General features: G+C 51.8%; 1 protein-coding gene across 1 annotated transcript; it reads right to left on the bottom strand.

Annotated features, from left to right (window-relative positions):
- On the bottom strand, positions 1-23,625 carry LOC140429142 (scrapie-responsive protein 1-like). Its single transcript, XM_072515763.1, has 3 exons — positions 23,467-23,625; positions 22,461-22,708; positions 1-217 (listed from the first exon to the last, which is right to left on the bottom strand). Exons 2-3 carry the CDS (start codon positions 22,694-22,696, stop codon positions 163-165), a joined length of 291 nt encoding a protein of 96 aa, XP_072371864.1. The 5' UTR covers positions 22,697-22,708; positions 23,467-23,625; the 3' UTR covers positions 1-162.
- Positions 23,626-26,277: the final 2,652 nt, after the last annotated feature.

Genomic DNA, 26,277 nt, shown 5'->3' on the forward strand with positions numbered 1-26,277 from the left:
CGATTGCACACAGGAAATAACAACTTTTGTGTTGTGAGTCACATTCTATAAACGTTTCGAAAAGAAAATGTTAGAAGTAATCTGAACACAGGGAAGCACGTAATCCTCCACTTGATTCCAGACAGTAATTGGTTCTGCTCCTGCTGCTGTTAAGTTTCCTTTTCATTGAGAATTGCAAGGAATCACAAAAGAAATCTTTGGTCCGAAGAATATGTCCCTGAAAGAGAACAAGATTGGTACAGTCATGTGAAAAGCTGCTAAATGTCAGCAGTTCCTTTAAGGTCCCATTTTAGCTTTGACAAATGCTGTCAGCGATAGTCTAGTGGTGCTGGTTAACAAGTGGCGCTAGTTAATGATTGGTGCTAATCACTGCCAATCAATGAGTGGAGCTAGTTGACGAGTGGTGCTAGTTTTAAAAAAAAAAAATTTAGTATACCCAATTAATTTTTTCCAATTAAGGGGCAATTTAGCATGGCCAATCCACCTACGCGCCACATCTTTGGGTTGTGAGGGCGAAACTCACGCAAACACGGGGAGAATGTGCAAACTCCATACAGGCAATGACCCAGAGCCGGGAGAGTGGTGCTAATTAATGTTAGCAGACCTATCCCACTTGAAACGGTCTGACAACAATGCTACCTTCATGCTGCATCCACACAACACACGCACAAATAATTCCTGCTGTGAGCTTGCAATTATGGGGGCTCTGACTGATTTCTCCCTTCTCCTGCACAGTGTCACAAATAATTGTCCTACCCAAGGTTAGCAAATTCAATATTGGAGGGGGCGAGGGTCTTCGAATGGGACCTTTATGCTCGCGTGATGCAGAGTGGGTGTGGCAGGCGGCTGACAAGGTCTAAAAATACCAATCGCAGTTCCCAACGCCATTCCTGGTGCCGTCTGTTGTAGAGGAGGCAGGTTGAGGTGACATGTCTCCATACAATGGCCAATGAGCTCACTTGTTGAGTCTAAGTTGTTATTGAAAATATGGAAAGATGTGTCATTTGAAACATGGAAGTCTGGCAATATCTGGTCTGAGAGAAAAATGAGAGAATACAGGGAAAGATCCCACAAAGGGTTAACAGCAGCTGCAAAGAGCAGGATTGTAAAATGCAGATATCCTTGGTCAAGCAGGCTTAGCAAACAAGATGAACAAGATTTTGAATGAAGCCAAAAACAATGGCTCACACCTTCATTGAAAGTAACTATCTTAGGAAGGATCTAGAAAAGGGAAGGATGAGGTTCAGTTGAATTTGGGACAATTCTAGGTGTGAAATTTTGCTAATACCAGGTAAATTAAAGAAATCTGGAGACTATCAGTCTACGAGAAACATAATTCAAAGCCAAAATCAAAGTCAACATTATGAGCTGAGGACACAATTGGAAAATAAAACTATAGAAATGACAGGAATTAAAAGTAACACCTCTTGAAGTCAAAGCATTTTGAACATCACAAAGGAAACATTGTAACCAGAGACCTGAGAGCTGAGGTCATGTCAAAATGAGTACTTAGTTGGATTAGAATGTTTAGATCAAAGATACTTTTTACAATCAAAGTTAAATAAGAGTTACTTTACAATAAAGTCATAAAAACGTAACTGTTAGAAGGAGAATATAAACCCGAAGAAAGGGAACAGCAGGCAGAACCAGAACCAGAACTCAGCGAGAGAGAGAGAGAGAGAGAGAGAGGTGAGAAGCAGAGAAGGAACAAGCAGCTCGGAGTCAGATTACAGTCAGCTCGGCCATATGAAAGAGACAGGGCAGAGCAGCCGAGCTAAAATAGCTAATACATCTAAGGAAGACTAAAATTTAAAGAGGAGGCAGAGTCAGCTCAGAGATAGCCAGCAGAGCCAGCTCTCACAGCTCGGTACATGGGAAAGATAGGACACAGCAACCGAGCTAACCAGCGAATACATCTAAAGAAGACCAGACTTTAAAGAAGATTGATTGTCAAGGTGGGCCTGAAGGTTCCTTCAACCAACCAGAAGGATCCAGAAGCAAGATCTTTTTACCTTTCTGTAAAGACAGTAATTGCAGCTTTTAAAAGAAAAAATATAATAATAAAATAACTTAATTTAACCTGAATTAGTGGTTATTCCAAAGTCTACTTTACTTACTTAGCAATGCAGGACCCAGGATCGGTGCTACTAAGTGGTAAGTAGATGAAATCTTCGGTGAAGGTATGGGTTATACCGGGGGATAACTTGAAAACATCGTTTGACCTGAATAGCACCCACCAAAGCCTGCATCGGAGTCAGGGAGTGAGAATTCCTGTTCACCATTTAGAATATCGACCCTTTTTTGGTATAGGGGGAATTCTAAGAATAGTGGTGAGTTTTCAAAAATAAAGTAAAGAAGGGCCACTGGAACTTTCCCCTCGATGTCAGTTTGCCATATTGGTGGGGACAGTTTAAGTGACTGGGACTGGCGGTTGGTCAGGGTGCAGTTGTCCAGCCAGGCACGGGGACCTTCACCTTGGATGAGAGAGCAGGTTGCCCTGTCGAGGTGCTGCCCCCACGCTGTGGCAGCCTCATTGCAAGAACCAAATTTTATTTAAAGTTTCAAAGAAGTTGGTGAAAGGGCTGATATGCTCTCCCTGTTACCTGCCACCAAAGCCTGGTGCTCTTCCTAAGCCGGAAGGCATCAGTTGAGCCTCCAGCTTCGAGGGCCTACCCACCAAACTCAATTAGACTGGGAACCTGCCTCCATGCCAATTAAGAAGGCACCTCTATGAATATTACAATGAGTGACTGTTTCTTCCTGGGAGCAGTTTGGGGACCCAGAACCAATCCTGACTTCTGTTTTCTGTGCCGAGAGAGAAAATCAAGCTCAATAACGATATCTTCATCGAGGAGATACTGCATATATCTATGTACAGTAAGAAGTCTTACAACATCAGGTTAAAGTCCAACAGGTTTGTTTCAAACACTAGCTTTCGGAGCACTGCTCCTTCCTCAGGTGAATCACCTGAGGAAGGAGCAGTGCTCCGAAAGCTAGTGTTTGAAACAAACCTGTTGGACTTTAACCTGGTGTTGTAAGACTTCTTACTGTGCTCACCCCAGTCCAACGCCGGCATCTCCACATTATATCTATGTAAGAATAGAATAACTTGGATTTTCATTTATTCAGTCAAATAAAAGTAAACAACTGAAATATAATTGTGTTGTACATTCCAGATGGACTAGCTATAAACTAATGCGTGTTCGCTCAATTTGTAGCATCATGTAATCTATTTTATTCGATCGTGGTAGCTGATTACTCTGTATTCAATTATTCAGTTAAATTCTGTTTAACTCGTTTCAAGGTTGAATCTGTTGACAGGAGACATCTGCTGGGGAAAGAAATAATTCGACATGCAAATATTTATTTGTGGAGAGCATGTACGATTGTTGTGTTCTGATTTGGAGCATTTCATATGTGATTGATCTATCTGTTATTATTATCGACAGCATATCATGCGGACGGTCTACATCTGAATGTCACTTGGACTAGTTTTCTACTGAGCTGCATAACTAGGGAAGTAGAGCCGATATAACACTAAATAGCAGTGGAAAGGGATCGAATTTGGGAGGATGTGGCAAATCAAAGCACGGAGGCTAGGCGAGAGTGAAACATATTAACATCGAAAATGATAGGCAGACCGTGACAGGATGGGATAGAGAGTACAAATCTAAGAGTAAATTCACAAAACTAAAAGCTCTGTATCTGAATGCACATAGCATTTAAAACTAAACACATGGGGCGGGATTCTCTACTTGCCAATGCCGAAATCGCGATACACGATTGGGTGGAGAATACCTTCCGATGCCGAAATCGGAGTAGGCGCCGGTATGACCCCAAATCGGGATGCTCTGCCACCCCGAAAATGGGGTAAATGCGTCGCTCGCCGTGCGGGGTAAAAGTACAGGAGGCATATCATTAGCGGGCCTGACACCCTACTCCGGGGCCTCTGCGGTTCACAGCCTCCGATGGGCCGATTTCCCGTCGCCGTGGTTCACTTGTGGTTTTAAAAATCATGAACCTGACGTCCTGGCTGCTGAACGAGAGAGAGAGGAGGTAGGAAATGGCGTAGAGTGACTGTGGGCTGCTGGCCCTGTGTTGTCAGCAGCGGTGGGGTCCCCAGCCAGGGCCGGTGGAGGGGGAGGTGGAATGGGGAGGTGGAATAGGGGGGGGGGGGGGGGGGGAGGGCAGGCCGGGCAGCTGGCGTGCCCCCCCACAGGACTGGGGCGGTGCCCAGGCACTGACCGACATCTTGCTCAACACCCACTGACCACCCATCTCTGCCCCTGATTCTACACAGTGGCACTGCCCCCCCCCCCCCCCCCCGGGACCCGAACACCCCACCCAACCGGCAGCCAGCCACCGGGGGATCATCCAGGGCCATACGCAAGGCAGCCCCCAGTGATGGCAGTGCCAGCCAACAGTGCCCCTGACAGCAGGGACAGGCGGTGGGACCACCGACGGGGCAGGGTGCGGAGGGGTGGGGGGGACTTGTGTGGGCGGGGCCCGCAGTGCCAACCGGGGCCACCGTGTATTCCATGGTACCCAGATGGGCATGGGAGTATGCGCCATGCTAACATATTGGCCTTTCACCCCCTGCAGACAATGGCATTCAGAGACCAACCTGCGATGCTGGCCGCTGTGGTGATGGCTGCAGCCCGGCAAGATACCATGTGGCCACGTGAGCCTGGGCCTCTTGGAGAGGAAGGGGAAGCTGCAGCAGAGGATTGGGCTGCAGATGGTGGCCGCACAAGCTGGCGGGCCGTCCGCCCAACAATCCGAGGAGGAGGAGGAGGAGGTGCCATGGAGGCACCGCGTGAAGCCTCCGCGTGTACCGGCGCCGCATGTCGTTCGAAAACTTACTGGACCGGGTATGCTGACGGAGACTGCAGATGAGCAGAGGGACTGTACAACACATCTGCTAGATGATGGCACATCTGGCACCGCAGGGGTATGGGGGAGGACACCCGCTCCCAGTGGCTGTCAAGGTGACAGACGCCCTCAACTTTTGTGCGACGGGGTCCTTCCAGGCGCCGAGTGGAGACCTGTCCGGGATCTCCGCTCCATCACGGATGCCCTATACGCCCAGGCGGACCAGTACATCCAGTCCCATATGGACCAAGCTCACCAAGATGTCCGGGCAGCGGGGTTCATTGCCATCGGCGGGATGCCCTGGGTCCAGGGGGTGATCGACGGAATGCATGTCGCCCTACGGGCACCGGCATATAACAGGCCGCTGTACACCAACTGAAAAGCGTTTCACTAAAAGCTTGGTCAAAAAAGGCTTCAAGGAGTATCTTAAAGAAAGAGAGAGGTCGAGCAATTTAGAGCTCAGAGTCTAGACGGGGTCACTAAGGGTAGAGTGATTAAAGTTGGGGATGTGCAAGAAACCAGGCGGACAGATCTCGGAGGTTTGTAGGAAGGGTTTGAGCCAGTGTATGGACATTGGATGGAGAAAGGCCTTTGGAGATGCTTTGAAACATGAATAGGAATTTTAAAATGGAACATTGCTGTAGTGATATACGATCATGAGCTCAAGTTGGTGCGAGTTAAGATACAGGCAGAAGAGTTTTGGATGAGGCCAAGTTTACTCAATGTGCAAGGTGGTGGGCCAGCCTTACATAGATACACAGATAGGAGCAGGAGGCGGCCTTTTGGCCCTTCGAGCCTGCTCCGCCATTTATCACGATCATGGTTGATCATCCAACTCAATAGCCTAATCCTGCTTTCTCCCCATAGCCTTTGATCCCATTCTCCCCAAGTGCTATATCTAGCCGCCTCTTGAATATATTCAATGTTTGAGCATCAACTACTTCCTGGGGTAATGAATTCCGCAGGCTCACCACTCTTTGTGTGAAGAAATGTCTCCTTATCTCTGTCCGAAATGGTTTACCCTGAATCCTCAGATTGTGATCCCTGGTTCTGGACACACCCATCATTGGTAACATCATCCCTGCATCTACCCTGTCTAGTCCTGTTAGAATTTTATAAGTCTCTATGAGATCCCCCCCTCATTCTTCTGAACTCCAGCAAAAACAATTCTAACCGATCAATCTCTCCTCGTATGACAGTCCCGCCATCCCTGGAATCAGTCTGCACTCCCTCGAGAGCAAGAACATCCTTCCTCAGAGAAGGAAACCAAAACTGCACACAATACTCCAGGCGACACCAAGACACTGTACAATTGCAGCAACACATCCCTGCTTCCATACTTGAAACCTCTCGCAATGAAGGCCAACATGCCATTAGCCTTCTTTACCGCCTGCTCCACCTGCATGCTTACCTTCAGCGACTGGTGCACAAGGACACCCAGGTCCCGCTGCACACTCCCCTCTCCTAATTTATAACCATTCAGGTAGTAACCTGCCTTCTTGTTTTTGCTTCCAAAGTGAATAACCTCACTCTTATCCAAATTATACTGCATCTGCCTTTGATTTGCCCCCTCACCCAACTTGTCCAGATTATGCTGTAGGATCCTTGCCTCCTTGTCACAATTCACCTCCCACCTAACTTGGTATCATCTGCAAATTTTGAGATGTTACATTTTGTTGCCTCATTCAAATCATTGATATATATTGTGAATAGCTGGGGTCCCAGCCCCGATCCCTGTGGTACCCCACTAATTACTGCCTGCCAATTTGAAAAGGACCCATTAATCCCTACTCTTTGTTTCCTCTCTGCCAACCAGTTTTCTATCCACCTCAATACATTTCCACCAATCCCATGCGCTTTAATTTTACACAATAATCTCTTATGCGGGACTTTGTCAAACGCTTTATGAAAGCCCTTGAGGGTATTTGTGATACACCATCAATAATAGACGACGAGTGATAAACGTAACTGAGGCTTTAATACACAAACAGCAAGCCTCCTGCCTCTGGACCCGAACTGGGTCTGGAGGCGGAGACTTGCCACTTTTATACAGAAGCCTAAGGGGAGGAGCCACAGGCGGAGCCAGCCTGGACAAGCCCAGGCATGGACAATATCGCACCATGCATATAATACAATAATGCGGTTTACCACATTCACCCCCTGTTTAAAAAAAGTCCGGTGGGAGTGAAGTGGTCTTAAGGGTCAAGTCTGTCGGGGGCCTTGACCTTCCGCTGTGACCGCCTCAGTCCCGGCTGTGGTGTGGGCGCCGGCGCCGAGACCTGCACGTCCGGGAGCGTGTTGTTTTCTTCTTCATCCAGATGTTGAGTCGGCGAAGGGGGGTGGGGGGGCGGTGTACGGGTGGAGGTGGTGTTGCTTGTTGCCGGTGGCTTGCGGGTGTCAGTTCGTGAGGGAGGTGGGCGGAGGTGGTGGAAGACGGTGTAGGGTGGGGGTTGGTGGTGATTGTTGCCGGGGAGCCTCCATGAGCCAAATCCTGAAGGGAGACTGTGTCCTGCCACCCGTCCTGGTGTGCCACGTAGGCATATTGGGGATTTGCATGAAGGAGCAGGAGCTTCTCGACGAGATGGTCGGTTTTATGGCTCCTCGCATGCTTGCGGAGAAGGACTGTCAGCCAGGACGGAAGCGAGACCCCGGAGGTGGACTTCCTGGGGAAGGCAAGCATCCGTTCATGAGGAGTCTCGTTAGTGGCTGAACAGAGGAGCAACCAGATGGAGTGCAGCGCATTGGGGGGGGGGGGCCTCCTGCCAGTGGGAGACTGGGAGGCTTTTCGACCGTAGGGTCAGGAGGACGGCCTTCCAGACCGTTGCGTTCTCCCTCTCCACTTGTCCGTTTCCCCGGGGGTTATAGCTGGTTGTCCTGCTGGAGGCGATGTCTTTGCTGAGCAGGAACTGACGCAACTCGTCGCTCTTAAAGGAGGAGCCCCAATCACTGTGGATATAGGCAGGGAAACCGAACAGGGTGAAAAGACTGTGCAGGGCCTTGATAACGGAGGCAGAGGTCATGTCAGCGCAGGGGATGGGGAAGGGGAATCTGGAGTACTCGTCAACGATGTTGAGGAAGTACACGTTAAGGTCGGTGGAGGGGAGGGGCCCTTTGAAGTCCATGCTGAGGTGCTCTAAGGGGCGGGAGGCCTTGACCAGATGTGCTCTGTCTGGCCGATTGAAGTGCAGTTTGCACTCTGCGCAGACCTGGCAGTCCCTGGTCACGGACCTGACCTCCTCGATGGAGTAGGGTAGGCTGTGAGCCTTGATGAAATGGAAAAACCGGGTGACCCCCGGGTGGCAGAGGTCATAGTGGATAGCCCGGAGTCGGTCTACTTGTGCGCTGGCACATGTACCACTGGAGAGGGCATCTGGGAGTTCATTGAGCTTCCCGGGACGATACAAGATCTCATAGCTGTAGGTGGAGAGCTCAATCCTCCACCTCAAGATCTTGTCGTTCTTGAATTTGCCCCGCTGTGTATTGTTAAACATGAAGGCAACTGACCGTTGGCCAGTGAGGCGAGTGAATCGCCTGCCGGCCAGGTAATGCCTCCAATGTCTCACAGCTTCTACAATGGCTTGGGCTTCCTTTTCGATGGAGGAGTGTCGAATTTCGGAGGCATGGAGGGTACGAGAGTAGAAAGCCACGGGCCTGCCCGTCTGGTTGAGTGTAGCGGCCAGAGCAAAGTCCGACGCATCGTTCTCCACTTGGAAAGTGATGGACTCGTCCACAGCGTGCATTGCGGCTTTGGCAATGTCTGCTTTGATGCGATTGAAGGCCAGTCGGGCCTCAGTTGTCAGGAGAAAAATGGTGGATTTGATCAGTGGGCGGGCCTTGTCCGCATAGTTGGGGACCCACTGGGCATAGTAAGAGAAGAACCCCAGGCATCTCTTCAGGGCCTTGGGGCAGTGGGGGACGTAGAGTCTAAAGTTGGTGCACTCTACGGCTTGCACAGTGAGGGTCGCGACACAGTACCCCCGGATTTCCACTGCGTGGGATCCGGAAGCCAGGGAGATTTTCTGGGTCGCAGGTAGGACGGGGAAGGAGCAGCACCTTACCGTGTCTGGGTGAATGAAGCTGTCTGTGCTCTCGGAGTCGAAGAGGCAGGCCGTCTCGTGCCCGTTGATCCGGACGGTCATCGTGGACTTCGCGAGGTGGTGCGGCCGGGACTGGTCGAGTGTGACGGAGGCGAGAGTCGGAAGGCGATTGGTAGGCCAGTCGGAGGTAACGGCGGCAAGCATACGGTCGGGTGAGCAAGGCTCCCGGGAGGCTGTGGAGGGGTCCCAAGATGGCGGCCTCCATGAGTCGCACGTGGCGGGGGACGTGCAAGATGGTGTCCAATAAGGTGGCCCCTGTTGGTCGCACGTGGTGGGTGAGGTCCAAGATGGCGGGGGAGGTGCAAGATGGCGTCCAAGATGGCGAGCCCGTGGGTCGCACATGTCGGCCAAAGTGAAAGATGGCGGCACCCACAGGTCGCACATGGCGGGTGGTGTGGCAGCTGAGGGTGGCCCCGACAGGCAGCAGGCAGCGCTGCTGGGCTTAGAAGATTTGGGGGGGTCGGGCCTGGCAGGCTTTTGTGAAGTGCCCCTTCTTCCCACAGCCGTAACAGGTTGCGTTCCGTGCCGTGCAGCGTTGTCGGGGTGATTACTCTGGCCGCAGAAGTAGCACTGTGGGCCTCCGGCGTTGGCGAGTCCGGCGGGGGTGGTGGAAAAATAAATTTACAAGTTCAGTCTGTCGGGGGCCTTGATCCTCCTCTGCGATTGCCTCAGTCCTGGTGGTGATGTGGGCGCCGACTTGGTCACCTGTGACTCCGGGAGCCTGTTGACCTCGTCTTCGTCACCCCTGAGTGGAACCAGTGGGAGGGCGGATCCTCCTGGGGCGGGGGCTGCGGTGAGGTTCGCTGGGGGGAGGGTGAGTGGCGCAGGGGTGAATGAGGCAACCAGAGGTGGGTGGGGTGGGGGGTGTCAGGCAGGGGCCGTGGGATCAGACTGAGGCCCCCACCTCCCCACTGCCGTCTCCACTGCCCCCAAATCTTCAATGACACCGCCACCACCAGGCTCGTGATGTGCCGCATTGGTGGGAGCGACAACGGTGCCATCACCAGTGCCCCCAGGCTAGTACCTACACAGGACGCTGCCTCTAGTCTTTTCCACACCGCCCCCTCTCCCTCCATTACCCATTTCCGAATCATTGACACATTTGCTGCCCAGTAGTAGCTGCACAGGTTCGGCAGCGCCAGCCCCCCCCTACCGACTGCGCTCCAAGAACAGTCTCTTAACCCACAGGGTCTTATTTGCCCACAAATCCCATAATGCTCTTGCTCACCCGCTTGAAAAAGGCCTTAGGGATGAGAATGGGCAGGCACTGAAACACGAACAAGAACCTAGTAGGATCGTCATCTTAACGGACTGCACCCTGCCCGCCAGGGAGAGTGGCAGTACGTCCCACCTCTTGAAGTCCTCCTCCATCTGGTCCACCAACCGCGCCAGATTGAGCTTATGCAAGACCCCCAATTCTTGGCCACCTGGATATCCAAATACCGAAAATTCCTCTTGAGCGGCAGCTCCTCCAGCCTCTTTTCCTGGCCTCTCGCATGCACCAGAAAGAGCTCGCTCTTCCCAATGTTGAGCTTGTATCCCGAGAAGTCTCCAAACTCCCTAAGGGTCTGCATGACCTCCCCCATCCCCTCCACCGGATCCGCGATATACAGAAGCAGGTAATCAGCGTGCAGTGAGACACGGTGCTCCTCCCCTCCCGGACCAGCCCCTCCAGTTTCTGGACTCCCTCAGCGCCATGGCCAGCGGCTCAATCGCCAGGGCAAACAGCAGGGGGGACAGGGGGCACCCCTGCCTCATTCCACGGTACAGTCTGAAGTACTCTGACCTCAGCCGGTTCGTCGATACACTCGCCACTGGGGCCTGGTACAACAATTTAACCCACCCTATGAACCCCTCCCCGAACCCAAACCTGCCGAGCACCTCCCACACGTCTCCCACTCCACCCGGTCAACGGCCTTCTCCGTGTCCATTGCCGCCACCACTTCTGCCTCCCCCTCCTCCGAGGGCATTATAATCACATTCAGGAGCCTCTGCACATTTGCATTCAGCTGCCTGCCCTTCACAAACCCCGTCTGATCCTCATGTATCGCTCCCGGGACACAATCCTCAATCCTAGTGGCCAGGACCTTCGCCAACAACTTAGCATCTGCATTGAGGAGCGAAATCGGCCGATATGAGCCACACTGCAGCGGGTCCTTGTCCCGCTTGCGGATAAGCGCGATCAGAGCCCGCGACATTTTCGGGGGAAGAATCCCTTTTCCTTCGCCTCTTGAAGGTTCTCACCAGCAAAGGGCCCAGCAGGTCCACAAACTTCCTGTAGAACTCAACCGGGAACCCATCCGGTCCCGGGGCCTTGCCCGCCTGCATGCTCCCCAACCCCTTAACCAGCTCCTCCATCCTGATCGGGGCCCCCAAACCTTCTACTTGCCCCTCCTCCTCCCTCGGAAACCTCAGTTGGTCCAGGAACCGCTGGATCCTCTGGGGGTTCTGACTTGTACAAATTCCCATAGAAGTCCCTAAAGACCTCATTTATTTTGGCTGGGTTCCGCACCGTGTTCCCCACCCCCCGTCCCTGATTCCCCCAATTTCCCTAGCTGCCTCCTTCCTTCGCAGCTGGTGCGCCAGCATCCGACTCGCCTTCTCCCCATACTCGTACGCTGCACCCTGCACCTTCCTCCACTGGGCCTCAGCTTTCCCCGTAGTCGGCAAGTCAAATTTTGTTTATAGGCTCCGGCGCTCCTTCAGCAGCTCCTCTTCAGGGGATTCCGCGTATCTCCTATCCACCCTCAGTATCTCCCCCACCAATCTCTCCCTCTCCATCCTCTCCCTGTGAGCCCTGATTGAAATTAGCTCCCCGCTGACCACTGCCTTCAGCGCCTCCCAGACAACACTCACCGAAACCTCCCCATTGTCATTGGCCTCCATATACCTTTGAATGCACCCCCGGACCCACCCACAGACCTCCTCATCCGCCAACAATCCCACGTCCATGCACCACAGTGGGCGCTGGCCCCTCTCCTCCCCCAACTCTAGCTCCACACAGTGCGGGGCGTGATCCGAGATCGCAATGGCCGAATATTCCGTCCCCTCCACTCTCGGGATCAGCACCCTGCTCACCACGAAAAGGTCTATCCGTGAGTAGGCCTTGTGCACGAGGGAGAAGAAGGAGAACTTCCTCGCCCTTGGCCTAGCAAACCTCCTCAGATCTACTCCCCCCATCTGATCCATAAACCCCCTCAGGACCTTGGCCGCAGCTGGCCTCTTGCCCGATCTCGACCTAGACCTATCCAGTGCCGGGTCCAGTACCGTATTAAAGTCCCCCCCACCCACATTATCAGATTCCCTGCCTCCAGATCCGGGATCCGGCTTAACATGCGCTTCATTAACCCTGCATCGTCCCAATTTGGGGCATATACATTCACCAGCACCACCTGGGTCCCCTGAAGCCTACCACTCACCATCACATATCAGCCCCCTTTATCCGCCATGATACCCGCCGCCTCAAAAGTCACCCGCTTGCTCACCAAGATTACGACCCCCCTGTTCTTCGCATCCAGCCCAGAGTGAAAGACCTGCCCCACCCATCCCTTCCTCAACCTGGTCTGATCCGCCACCTTCAGGTGCATCTCCTGTAACATGGCTACGTCTGCCTTTAGTCCCTTTAAGTGCGCAAACACCCGGGCCCTCTTGACCGGCCCATTCAAGCCTCTCACGTTCCACGTGATCAGCCGGATCGGGGGACTACCCGCCCTTCCCCCCCCCCCTTGCCGACTAGCCATCTCTTTTTTTAGGCCAGCCACGTGCCCACGCTTCCCGCGCCCTCCAGCACTCCAGGTGGAGGCACTCAGCCCCGACTCTCCCTCTTACCTCCAGCTCCCCCTCAGTCAGTACAGCAGCAACCCAGTGCCCCCCCCCAACCCTCCCCCCCCCAACCCCCTCCCTCCCCTGGCCAAGCAATTGCTTCACCCCCCCAGCTTCCCTTTTTTGAACACTTAAGGGTAGTTTAACCTGGCCAATCCACCTAACCTGCACATCTTTGGACTGTGGAAAGAAACCGGAGCACCCGGAGGAAACCCACGCACACACGGGGAGAACGTGCAGACTCCGCACAGACAGTGGCCCAAGCCAGGAATCGAACCTGGGACCCTGTAGCTGTGAAGCAACTGTGCTACCGTCCTGCCCCGTGCTGTCTCGTTTCCAATTAATTTCTTTTCATAAGTTTAGAGTACCCAATTCATTTTTCCAATTAAGGGGCAATTTAGCGCGGCCAATCCACCTAGCCTGCACACCTTTGGGTTGTGGGGGTGAAACCCAGGGAACACGGGGAGAATTTGCAAACTCCACACAGACAGTGACCCAGAGCCGGGATCGAACCTGGGACCTCGGCGCCGTGAGGCAGCAGTGCTAATTACTGCGCCTTTCAAACAGAGATGAGGAGGAATTTCTGGTGAATCTGTGGAACTCATTACTGCTGCCCTCATTTTCAATTCATATTGATCTCTGGATTTCTTGAAACACAAATAAACATAAAATTTAAAAATTGTATTAGCTGCGAGAGGGACAGGTAGTATTGAGGAAGCAGGGGGGCTGCAGAAGGACTTGGACATGCTAGGAGAGTGGGCCAGTGGCAGATGGAATACAATGTGAAAAAGTGTGAGGTTGTGCACTTTTGTAGGAAGAATAGAGGCAGAGACTATTTTCTAAATGGGAAAAGGCTTCGGAAATCAGAAGCACAAAGGGACTTAGGAGTCCGAGTTCAGGATTCTCTTAAGGTTAACATGCAGGTTCAGCTTGCATTCATTTTGAGGGTTCCAGAATACAAGAACATGGATTTACTGCTGAAGCTGTATAAGGCTCATTTTGGAATATTGTGAGCAGTTTTGGACCGTGTATCTAAGGAAGGATATGCTGGCCTTGGAGATGGTACAGAGGAGGTTCATAAGAATGATCCCTGGAACGAAGGACTTGACATATGAGGGTCAGTTGAGGACTCAAAAATAAGGGGATGAGGGTAGAAGGTAGGAGAATGGGGATGGGAAACATATCAGCAATGTTTTTTTTTTAACAATAAATTTAGAGTACCCACTTTTTTTTTTTCCCAATTAAGAGGCAATTTAGCGTGCCCAATCCACCTAGCCTGCACATCTTTGGATTGTGGGGGTGAGACCCACGCAAACACGGGGAGAATATGCAAACTCCACACGGACAGTGGCCCGGAGCCGGGATCGAACCCGGGTCCTCAGTGCCGTGAGACAGTAGTGCTCACCACTGTGCCACCGGGCTACCCCTGTCAGCCATGACTGAATGGCAGAGCAGACTCAACGGGCCGAAGGGCCTGATTCTGCTCCTTTATCTTATGGTCTTTTGTGAGAAATTAAAAAGGAGTAATTCAATGAAAACCCGTGTATGGAATCTTGGAATGTTAGATTCTGTATATCTTTACAGGCTGAAGGGTCAGCAAGTTGTGTGTCCGGCTACTCAAGGCACAGGTCCCCTGTGCAATGTGCCCCTGCTGTAAAAGATCCCTTGTAACTGCAGGCCAGAACTTCCGAGGAAAGCCAATCACAGCTGGATTGACAATCTGCTCGTTTTTACTTACATGTTACTTACAGCTGCACATCTCGCACCCGAGCTTCTGACTGAGGCCTCCTCAGAAAGGTGCATTGCAGCGGATTCCTGAGGCCTTCAGTGTGGTGCAGCACGAGTAAAGGAAGTGGGTACTTTTAAAGGTCGCAGCCACTTTGAGAAGCCAGCGGGTAAACGTAGTGGGTGGGAGTTGGGAGGGTAGTTGGGGCTGTATGGGCGATGATTCTGGGGATTGGGAGGGTGGTGGCGGCGGGGAAGGTTATGGGTGTTAGTTGTTGGGGTAGTCACATGGTCCAGTGGGGTTTGGGGGGGGGGGGTCACTGGGTAGGTAGGGGCATCAGGAGTGTAGTCAGTTGGATGAGTTGGGGCATGGGGATTAATTGCGGGTTGGGGGTACTTGGGTGTCCATTGGGGGGGTTAAGGTGGGGGTCAATGCTGTAGTTACCCAGGAGTTGGAAGTTGTTTAAATTCTTCTATCTTTTTCTGTGTAACTATTCTGCTAAGACAGTCAGGACTATCAGAAGTCTCCGATTTAAATTGAAGTTTCAGATGGTGGCAGGGTAACTGTCCATTGGAAGTTTAGCCTTCCCAAGCCAATTCCTATCCAGTCCTTGTGTGGGGGCTTCCGGCCTGTCCCCCGGTGAATCATCTGGGGCACCTTCTGGGTACCACTCATGTGGAGCTTGGAAGTTCTGGGCCTGTAATTTCACGCTCAAATGACCATTAAAAGTCTGAGTTCAGCTCTGTGCATGATCAAGAGCAAGAGCCATACCTTCAGCACTGATCACAAAATTTGGGCTGGTGACTTCATGTAGATTTTTAAAAGTTCATTTACAGGATGAGGGCACTGCTGGCTCGGCCAACATTTAATGCCCATCCTTAGTTGCCCTTCAGAAGGTGGTGGTGAGCTGCCTCTTGAACTGCTGCAGTCCCTGAGGTGTAGCTACACTCACTGTGCTGTTTAATCATCTTTGTTGTCACAATTTGGCATACATTAACACTGCAATTTAGTTACTGTGAAAAGCCTCCAGTCGCCACATTCCAGCGCCTGTTCGGGTACACACAGAGAGAATTCAAAATGTCCAAATTTTTAAAAAATATATAAATTTTATTCAAGATTTTTTGGCCAAACATAACAGTATGTAGTGTTTCTTTTAAACAACAATAAAGCAATATAAATAACAGTGGCCAGTTTTAAACAAATAAATAAATAATATATGAACAGAAACAAAAACCAAACTAAATGGCAACTACCTGGTCAAAAATAAATACTCTCCAAAGATACAATCCAACAGTCCAATATACATTACCTAAAACAAGTGCCTATACATATACAATAACATCCCTGAGAGTCCGTCCGATTCCTTCCCCCCCCCTGGGTTGCTGCTGCTTCTTCTTTTCCATTCCCTCTATCTTTCTGTGAGGTAGTTGACGAACGGTTGCCACCGCCTGATGAACCCTTGAGCCGAACCCCTTAGTACGAACTTAATCCGTTCTAACTTTATAAACCCTGCCATGTCGTTTATCCAGGTCTCCACACCCGGGGGTTTGGATTCCTTCCACATTAACAATATCCTGCGCCGGGCTACTAGGGACGCAAAGGCCAAAACATCAGCCTCTCTCGCCTCCTGCACTCCCAGCTCTTCTGCAACCCCAAATATAGCCAACCCCCAGCTTGGTTCGACCTGGACCCCCACCACCTTCGAAAGCACCTTTGCCACCCCCACCCAAAACCCCTGTAGTGCCGGGCATGACCAGAACATGTGGGTGTGATTTGCTGGGCTTCTCGAGCAACTCGCACACCTATCCTCTACCCCCAAAAATTTACTGAGCCGTGCTCCAGTCATATGCGCCCTGTGTAACACCTTAAATTGTATCAGGCTTAGCCTGGCACACAAGGACGATGAGTTTACCCTACGTAGGGCATCAGCCCACAGCCCCTCCTCAATCTCCTCCCCCAGCTCTTCTTCCCATTTCCCTTTCAGCTCATCTACCATGATCTCCCCCTCGTCCCTCATTTCCCTATATATGTCCGACACCTTACCATCCCCCACCCATGTCTCTGAGATCACTCTATCCTGCACCTCCTGCGTCGGGAGCTGCGGGAATTCCTTCACCTGTTGCCTCGCAAAAGCCCTCAGTTGCATATACCGAAATGCATTCCCTTGGGGCAACCCATATTTTTCCGTCAGCGCTCCCAGACTCGCAAACGTCCCATCTACAAACAGATCTCTCAATTGTGCTACCCCTGCTCTTTGCCATGCTCCAAATCCCCCATCCATTCTCCCCGGAACAAACCTATGGTTATTTCTTATCGGGGACCACACCGAGGCTCCCGTCTTTCCCCTATGCCGTCTCCACTGCCCCCAAATTTTCAATGTAGCCACCACCACCGGGCTTGTGGTGTATTTCTTCAGTGAGAACGGCAACGGTGCCGTCACCATAGCTTGTAGGCTAGTCCCCCTGCAGGACGCCATCTCCAATCTCTTCCACGCCGCTCCCTCCTCTTCTCCCATCCACTTACACACCATTGAAATATTGGCGGCCCAGTAGTACTCACTTAGGCTCGGTAGTGCCAGCCCCCCCCTGTCTCTACTACGTTGCAAAAATCCCCTCCTCACTCTCGGGGTCTTCCCGGCCCACACAAAACTCATAATACTCTTCTCGATTCTTTTGAAAAAAGCCTTCGTGACCACCACCGGGAGGCACTGAAACACAAAAAGGAATCTCGGGAGGACCACCATTTTAACCGCCTGCACCCTCCCTGCCAGTGACAGGGACACCATGTCCCATCTCTTAAAGTCCTCCTCCATCTGTTCCACCAACCGCGTTAAATTAAGCCTATGTAATGTACCCCAATTCTTGGCTATCTGGATCCCCAAGTACCGAAAGTCCCTTGTTACCTTCCTCAACGGTAAATCCTCTATTTCTCTGCTCTGCCCCCCTGGATGCACCACAAACAACTCACTTTTCCCCATGTTCAATTTATACCCTGAAAAATCCCCAAACTCCCCAAGTATCCGCATTATCTCTGGTATCCCCTCCGCCGGGTCCGCCACATATAGCAACAAATCATCCGCATACAGAGATACCCGGTGTTCTTCTCCTCCCCTGAGTACTCCCCTCCACTTCCTGGAACCCCTCAATGCTATGGCCAAGGGCTCAATCGCCAGTGCAAACAATAACGGGGACAGAGGACATCCCTGCCTCGTCCCTCTATGGAGCCGAAAATAATCAGACCCCCGTCCATTCGTGACCACGCTCGTCATCGGGGCCCTATACAACAACTGTACCCATCTGATATACCCATCTCCAAAGCCAAATCTCCTCAGCACCTCCCACAAATAATCCCACTCCACTCTATCAAATGCTTTCTCGGCATCCATCGCCACCACTATCTCCGCTTCCCCCTCTGGTGGGGGCATCATCATTACCCCTAGCAGCCTCCGTATATTTGTATTCAGCTGTCTCCCCTTCACAAACCCAGTTTGGTCCTCATGAAGCACCCCGGGACACAATCCTCTATCCTCGTTGCCATTACCTTGGCCAGAATCTTAGCGTCCACATTCAGGAGGGAAATAGGCCTATAGGACCCGCATTGCAGCGGGTCTTTTTCCTTCTTTAGGAGGAGCGATATCGTTGCCTCTGACATAGTCGGGGGCAGCTTCCCCCTTTCCCTCGCCTCATTAAAGGTTCTCATCAGTAGCGGGGCCAGCAAGTCCATATATTTCCTATAGAATTCAACTGGGAATCCGTCTGGTCCCGGGGCCTTCCCCGCCTGCATGCTCCCAATCCCTTTCACTACTTCCTCCGTCTCAATCTGTGCTCCCAGTCCCGCCCTCTCCTGCTCCTCCACCTTAGGAAATTCCAGCTGATCCAGAAAGCACATCATTCTCTCCTTCCCATCCGGGGGCTGAGCTTCATATAATCTTTCATAAAATGCCTTGAACACTCCATTCACTCTCTCCACTCCCCGCTCCATCTCTCCCTCCTCATCTCTCACCCCCCCTATCTCCCTCGCTGCTCCCCTTTTCCTCAGTTGGTGGGCCAGCAACCTGCTCGCCTTCTCCCCATATTCGTACTGTACTCCCTGTGCCTTCCTCCATTGTGCCTCTGCATTACCCGTAGTCAACAAGTCAAATTTTTCATGTAGCCTTTGCCTTTCCCTGTACAGTCCCTCCTCCGGTGCCTCCGCATATTGTCTGTCCACCCTCAGAAGTTCTTTCAACAACCGCTCCCTTTCCCTACCCTCCTGCTTTCCTTTATGTGCCCTAATAGATATCAGCTCCCTCTAACCACTGCCTTCAGCGCCTCCCAGACCACTCCCACCTGAACCTCCCCATTATCATTGAGTTCCAAGTACCTTTCAATACACCCCCTCACACTTAAACACACCCCCTCATCTGCCAATAATCCCATATCCATTCTCCAGGGTGGACGCTGTTCTTTTTCCTCCCCTATTTCCAGGTCCACCCAATGTGGAGCGTGATCCGAAATAGCTATAGCCGTGTACTCCGTCCCCGTCACCTTCGGGATCAGTGCCCTTCCCAAAACAAAAAAGTCTATCCGTGAATAAACTTTGTGGACATAGGAGAAAAACGAAAACTCCTTACTCCTAGGTCTACTAAATCTCCAGGGGTCTACTCCTCCCATCTGCTCCATAAAGTCCTTAAGCACCCTAGCTGCAGCCGGCCTCCTTCCGGTCCTGGGCCTCGATCTGTCCAGCCCTGGGTCCAATACCGTATTAAAATCTCCACCCATTACCAACTTCCCCACCTCTAGGTCCGGGATACGTCCTAACATACGCCTCATAAAGTTGGCATCATCCCAGTTCGGGGCATATACGTTCACTAAGACCACCCCCTCCCCTTGCAATTTGCCACTCACCATCACGTATCTGCCCTCACTATCCGCCACTATGGTCTTTGCCTCAAACATTACCCGCTTCCCCACTAGCATAGCCACCCACCTGTTTTTTGCGTCTAGCCCCGAATGAAACACCTGCCCCACCCATCCTTTGCGTAGTCTGACCTGGTCTATCAGTTTCAGATGCGTCTCCTGCAGCATAACCACATCTGCCTTAAGTTTCTTTAGGTGTGCGAGTACCCGTGCCCTCTTTATCGGCCCGTTCAGCCCTCTCACATTCCACGTGAACAGTCGGGTTGGGGGGCTCTTTACGCCCCCCCCCCCTTGTCGACTAGCCATCTCCTTTTTCAATCCAACTCCTCACCCGGTTCCTACGTAGCCGTATCTCCCCCCAACGGCGCCCTCCCGCCCTGACCACCCCACCCCTTACCAGCTCCCCCTTCTCCCCAGCAGCAGCAACCCAGTTAACTCCCCACCCCCCCCCCCCCGCTAGATCCCTCACTAGTGTAATTGCACCCCCCATGTTGCTCCCAGAAGTCAGCAAACTCTGGCCGACCTCGGCTTCCCCCCGTGACCTCGGCTCCCACTGTGCGAGGCCCCCTCCTTCCTGCTTCCCTGTTCCCGCCATGATTACCATAGCGCGGGAACAAAGCCCGCGCTTGCCATTTGGCCCCGCCCCCAATGGCCGGCACCCCCAGCTCCTCATCCTCCCTCCCCCCCCTCCCCCACGACATGGGGAAGAGAGAAAAGTTACAGGGTCGCAGGATTGACAACTTGGGAAATCATCTCTTCCCCCTTTTCCCCCTCTTCAACCCACATATTCGCTCCACCACTTTGTCCCAAACGTTCTTTTTCTAGCCCGCTTATTCCAGTTTCTCCTCGACAATAAATGTCCACGCCTCTTCTGCCGTTTCAAAGTAGTGGTGTTTCCCTTGATGTGTGACCCACAGTCTTGCCGGCTGCAGCATTCCAAATGTAACCTTCCTTTTGTGCAGCACCGCCTTGGCCCGATTAAAGCTTGCCCTCCTTCTCGCTACCTCTGCACTCCAATCTTGATATACTCGGATCACCGCATTCTCCCACCTACTGCTCCGAGTTTTCTTTGCCTATCTGAGGACCATCTCTCTGTCCTTATAGCGGAGAAATCTCACCACTATGGCTCGAGGAATTTCTCCAGCCCTCGGTCTTCACGCCATAACTCGATAGGCTCCCTCCACCTCCAACGGGCCCGTCAGGGCCTCCGATGGTACACACAGCTGTCACTGTAGTCAGTGGTGGAGAGATTGAATGTTTGTGGAAGGGGTAGCAATCAAGTGGACTGCTTTGGTCTGGATGACGTTGAGCTTCTGTTGTAGGAGCTGCACTCACCTAGCAGGTGGAGAGTATTCCTGCACACTCCTAAATTGTGCCTTGTACATGGTGGACAGACTTTGGGGGTCAGGAGGTGAGTTACTCACCACAGGATTCCTAGACTTTGACCTGTTCTGGTAACCACAGGATTAATGTGGCTAGTCCAGTTCAGTTTCTGATCAATGGCAACCCCCAGGATGTTGATTGTGGGGGAATTCAGTGATGGTAATACCATTGAATGTCAAGGGTGATGGTTAGATCCTCTCCTGTAGGAGTTGGTCATTGCCTGGCACTTGTGTAGCGTGAATGTTACTTTCCACTTGTCAGCCCAAGCCTGGATATTGTCCAGGTTTTGCTGCATTTGGACATGGACTGCTTCATTATCTGAGGAGTGGCGAATGTTGCTGAATATTGTGCAGTCATCCGCAAACATCCCCACTTCTGACATGATGGAAGGGAGGCTATTGTTGAAACAGCTGAAGATGGTTGGGCCTAGGGCACTACCCTGAGGAACTCCTGCAGTGATGTCCTAGAGCTGAGATGAGTGATCTCCAACCACCATAACCATGTTCCTTTATGCCAGGTGTGACTCCAACCAGCGGAGAGTTTTCCCCGATTCCCTTTGACCCCAGTTTTGCTAGCGCTCCTTGATGCCATACTTGGTCAAATGTGACCTTGATGTCACGGGCAGTCACTCTCACCTCACCTGTGAAGCTCAGCCCTTTTGTTCATGTTTGAACCAAGGCTGTAATGAGGTCAGGAGCTCTGACCTTGGTGGAACCCAGACTGAGTGTCCGTGAGCAGGTTAATGCTGAGTAAGTGCCGCTTAATAGCATTGTTGATGACTCCTTCCATCACATTACTGATGATTGAGAGCAGACTGATTGGTGATTGGCCGGGTTAGATTTGTCCTTTTTGTATACAGTACACACCAGGGCAACTTTCCACATTGCCGGGTAGATGCTAGTGTTGTAGCTGTACTGAAATAGCTTGGCTAGGGTGCGGCAAATTCTGGTACGCAAGTGTTCAGGGCTATTGCCTGAATATTGTCTGATCCGTTGGTTGTGAGATCGGTAAGCTCTGTCTACCATTTGCTACTTAAGCTATTTGGCGCGCAAGTAGCCCTGTGCTGTAGCTTCACCGGGTTGACACGGTGTGGACACCATGGGCCAAGTTGGCCTCTTTCTGTGCCGTGAGCTTTTAATGATCCCCTGGTCATTCATCTCATTGCTGTGTGGGATCTTGCTGTGTGCCAATGGGCAGCTGTTTCCTGCATTATAACAGTGGCAGCCCCTCAGGAGTATTTCATTGGCTGGTAAACGCTTCGGGAAGTGAAAAGCACTTTATAAATGCAAGTTGGCTGGTTTCAGGCAATTTATGACATGTGAAAGGCTTGGACACAGTTCTCGAGGTGATGGGGCTGGATGCCACATGTCACTCCTCAGAGGTGCCTCTGGATGTTGTTCCTCAGCTACAAGCCGCCCCCCCCCCCACCCCCCCCCACCCTGAATACACGTTTCTGGTGTTGGAGCGAGTATTCAGTATCTTTATTAAGCTAGATTTGGCGGTATTTAACAGTGAATCCCAGTACGGTGCAGGGAAAATAGTGCACTAGTTTGCTAAGTGACTCATTCACTCCTGGCACTGTGTGCAAGTCAGGTTTCAGTGGCGTGTTAAAGCTGCTCCCCCTCCCGGCGAGTCCGGGTGGTGGAATGAGAGCTCACTTACTTGGGGCAACAAAGCAATTCTTGGACATTGCAGTAGCAGACGATCTCGCAGTCGTTCCCCGCCCAGAAGTGATCCACCAGCCCCTTGTCTATGGGGCGCAAGTGCTCGGTGCCATCGGGGATGTTGTGGCAACTTCGACCCTTCAGGAGCTTTTTGTAACATGACAGACGATCAGCCGGCATGGCTTGGGTCAGGAACAGAGAGCTCAAAAGCAGAGATACAATTAGCCTCTTCATCCTTCACTCAGGCTGTGGGGCAGAAGATGGCAGGGTTCTTCATCGACAATTTTATCTTAGACACACACAGATACATAACATAATATGTTACACATAACCTGCTACATATCCGATACAAAACAACCTGGAGGATTTAGCAATTTGTGGGCAAAAAAAACCGTTCATTTCAATTTTCTTATTTTCTTGTCACACTTTATTCGAAATGTTTACCTCCAAAGCAATAAATGTCAGAATAGTTCCAACGTGAATTCAGTTTCCACACCCACCAACTCAGACGTGAGCTCTCCAGACGAAACAAGTCATTGAATTCTATATTTTTGGATGCGAATCTATTTACACAGGGCTCGTCTCACAATCCAGGAATCACTGTATATAGTCAGCCATTCTCAGCCAGACAGAGTGGTTGCTATGTTACCAATTCATATAGTAATCCAGATTTCTTTAACAAACAAAAATATATATATTTTAAAAATGTATGCATCTGACTGCTGTGAGAAATTTAAAAAGGTGGGGGGTCACATTCGATGGCTGGCTAGCCATATATGGAATCAAGGTGTTTTTTTAAAAAATCAGCATAGTTGAATAAATCCCATTAGCTTTGACCATTTAGATATTGTGCAGATTAAATAGATACTCGCTTTGGAGCAGAGAGATATATCACAATGAAGATTAGTCGCTAAGATAATGCTGCCCCCGCCCCAGGATTTTGAATACAGATTTGTTTATATTTAAGAATAACTGTTTAAATGTGCGGTTTAAAGCTCACTTACCTTTCTCGAGTGGTGTGTGTGTGTACAGCTAAGGGAGGGGAGATGTGGGCGCTGACACTCTCTCCCTCAGTGTGGATTGCACAAGGCACACACAAACGGGGCTTTGTGTTTGGTGGGGTTGTAGCCAAGGCTTGCTCGCTACCCACTCCCCCCCCCCCCCCCCCGCCCCCACTCCTCCCCCAGCTTTCCAGGGATTAGAGCTAGCTCACTTTTAACAGCCACCATCCAGGGGTGGGCGCAATACGTGTTAAGGGAGAAAAGGAACAATCACTTCAAATTGGAAGGAAACAGCAGATGCACAGAGCGGGGGAGCTGACGGACTGCCTCCACCGTGTGGGGGGATCTGAATTCTGTGCAACACTTTTTGCATCTCCTGCTCAAATGACCTGCCTCGATGCAGGTTGCAGTTCAGGTTTAGAAGGTAGAATTGAGACCCCCCCCCCCCGCCCTTCCAGGTCAAAGCTTGCCTTTGTTTTCTCAGCCCTGTCCCTCTCTCCATTGAAATGAAAGAAAACACCTACTTTAAAAAAGGGAGGGCGTGGGGTAAAGAGGAGTTGGGGCTCACCGCAAGGGTGAGCCAGTAGCGGGCCGAATGGTCTTCAGCGCTGCGCGGTCCTGCTATGATTTAAATAATTCCGTCTGACGGAATAGAGTGGGATTTTAGTTTTTTTTTTAAAACGAGGGGTTAATTTAACAACAGTGCGAACCAAGTTTCACCTCGCCCACGTGTTTCTATTTGAAGTTATTTTACTTTTTTTCTTTTCTAATGCGTTCTCCTTGGCGTCACCAGTTATTTTCTGGTCGTTTTAACCTCACCAGGCGTGAAACACAATATTTGGTGTGACTGCAGAATGTTGACTCTTTTTCCCCCTGAACAGGGCACGGGCGGGGGGGGGGGGGGGGGGTGGCGGGACTGTTTCCCTGATCCATTACTGACTGGCTGGCAAGTGGGAAGATGGCAGCTAGTGGGAGAACTTTGCACAAGGCACGTTTCGTGCAAGTGTGGAAGCAGAATCTGCAAGGGGGGTGAGATCAATCATAGAGGTTACAGTGCAGAAGGAGGCCATTCGGCCCATCGAGTCTGCACCGACCCTTGGAAAGAGCACCCCACTCAAGCACACACCTCCTTCATCCCAACCCCTTAACCCAGTAACCCCAATTAACCTTTTTGGACGCTAAGAGCAATTTAAAATGGCCAATCCACCTAACCCGCACATCTTTGGGCTGTAGGAGTGTAGCACGATCAATCATTCATGAGACGAGAAGAGATGAGTCAATCGATGGCTATTTTACGCAGACTTGTTCCCCAGCAGCACAGTTACAGAATGCGGCTGCTGGGAGAACCCGGGCTCTTATACTCCGCCTTACTGGGTGGAGCCAGTAGGCGGCTGATCCAATCGGGACCCAGCGTCTCTCCACCAATAGCCTCTCGGCATCACAGGGTACCGTAATATCCCTAATACATACCACCACATTCACCCCTTGTTAAAAAGGAACCCGGCGGGAGTAGTGGGCCGTATGGTGGTCAGGGTTTACAGAGTCGGTACCTAGGATGCCACTAACACAGCGGCTTTGCTCCAATATCAAACTACCAGTGCTATTTACAATGCCACTTTTACTGGGCAACTGAATTATTTACAGAGGCATTTCTTGCTTAGTTATACGGATTCGATGAGTCGAATGGGTGCCCTGGTTGTCCTCGCCAATCATCTCAGCCCCGGAGGTGATGCAGGCGCTGGCTCGGGCACCGTCGTCTCTGGGAGCGTAGCGGCGCCTCTTCCTGCTCCACTACCCCTAGTTGCGACTGGGGGGCGGACCGATCCACCCGGGAAGGGGGCGGCTGTGGGGTGCACCGGTGGGAGGGAGGGGGTGATTGATGTTGGGGGGGTGTGTGGAGCTCCGGAGGGGGCGGCTGTGGGGTGCGCCGGTGGGAGGGAGGGGGTGATTGGTGTTGGGGGTGTATGTGGAGCTCCGGCAGGCGCCAGGTCCCGCAGGGAGACCGTGTCCTGTCGGCCGTCGGGGTACGCCACGTAGGCATATTGAGGGTTCACGTGGAGGAGATGAACCCTCTCGACCAACGGGTCCGATTTGTGCGTCCGCACATGTTTTCGGAGCAGGCTGGGTCCCGGGGCTGCCAGCCAGGTCGGAAGTGACGTTCCGGAGGAGGACTTCCTAGGGAAGACCAGGAGGCGTTCGTGAGGTGTTTGATTCATTGTTGTACAAAGCAGCGACCGGATGGAGTGGAGAGCGTCCGGGAGGACTTCCTGCCAGCGGGAAACTGGGAGACATCTGGACCGTAGGGCCAGCAGGACGGTCTTCCAGACCGTTCCGTTCTCCCTCTCTATCTGACCATTTCCCCGGGGGTTTAACTGGTCGTCCTGCTCGAGGCAATGCCTTTGCTGAGCAGGAATTGACGCAGTTCGTCGCTCATGAAGGAGGACCCCCTATTGCTAAGTATGTAGGCGGGGCAACCGAACAGTGTAAAGATGGTGCAGAGGGCTTTAATGACCGTGGCCGTGGTCATGTCAGGGAAGGGGATGGCGAAAGGGAACCGGGAGTACTCGTCAATCATGTTCAGGAAGTACGTGTTGCTGTCGGTGGAGGGGAGGGGGCCTTTGAAGTCCAGACTGAGGCACTCAAAGGGACGGGAAGCCTTTATCAGGTGCACTTTATCTGGCCTGTAGAAGTGTGGCTTGCACTCTGCGCAGATTTGGCAGTTCCTGGTGGCTGTTCTGACCTCCTCGATGGAGTAGGGCAGGTTGCGGGTCTTTACGAAGTGATAGAACCGAGTGACTCCCAGGTGGCAGAGGT

The sequence above is a fragment of the Scyliorhinus torazame genome, chromosome 9, assembly GCF_047496885.1.
Source record: "Scyliorhinus torazame isolate Kashiwa2021f chromosome 9, sScyTor2.1, whole genome shotgun sequence".
Classification (NCBI taxonomy): Eukaryota; Metazoa; Chordata; class Chondrichthyes; order Carcharhiniformes; family Scyliorhinidae; genus Scyliorhinus; species Scyliorhinus torazame.

Excerpts from the sequence above, each read along its gene's own strand:
- LOC140429142 (XM_072515763.1), bottom strand. The coding sequence starts at position 22,696 with ATGAAGAGGCTAATTGTATCTCTGCTTTTGAGCTCTCTGTTCCTGACC. Across the intron at positions 218-22,460 it reads GAATTGCTTTGTTGCCCCAA|GGACATATTCTTCGGACCAA; the intron begins GTAAGTGAGCTC and ends GTTCTCTTTCAG.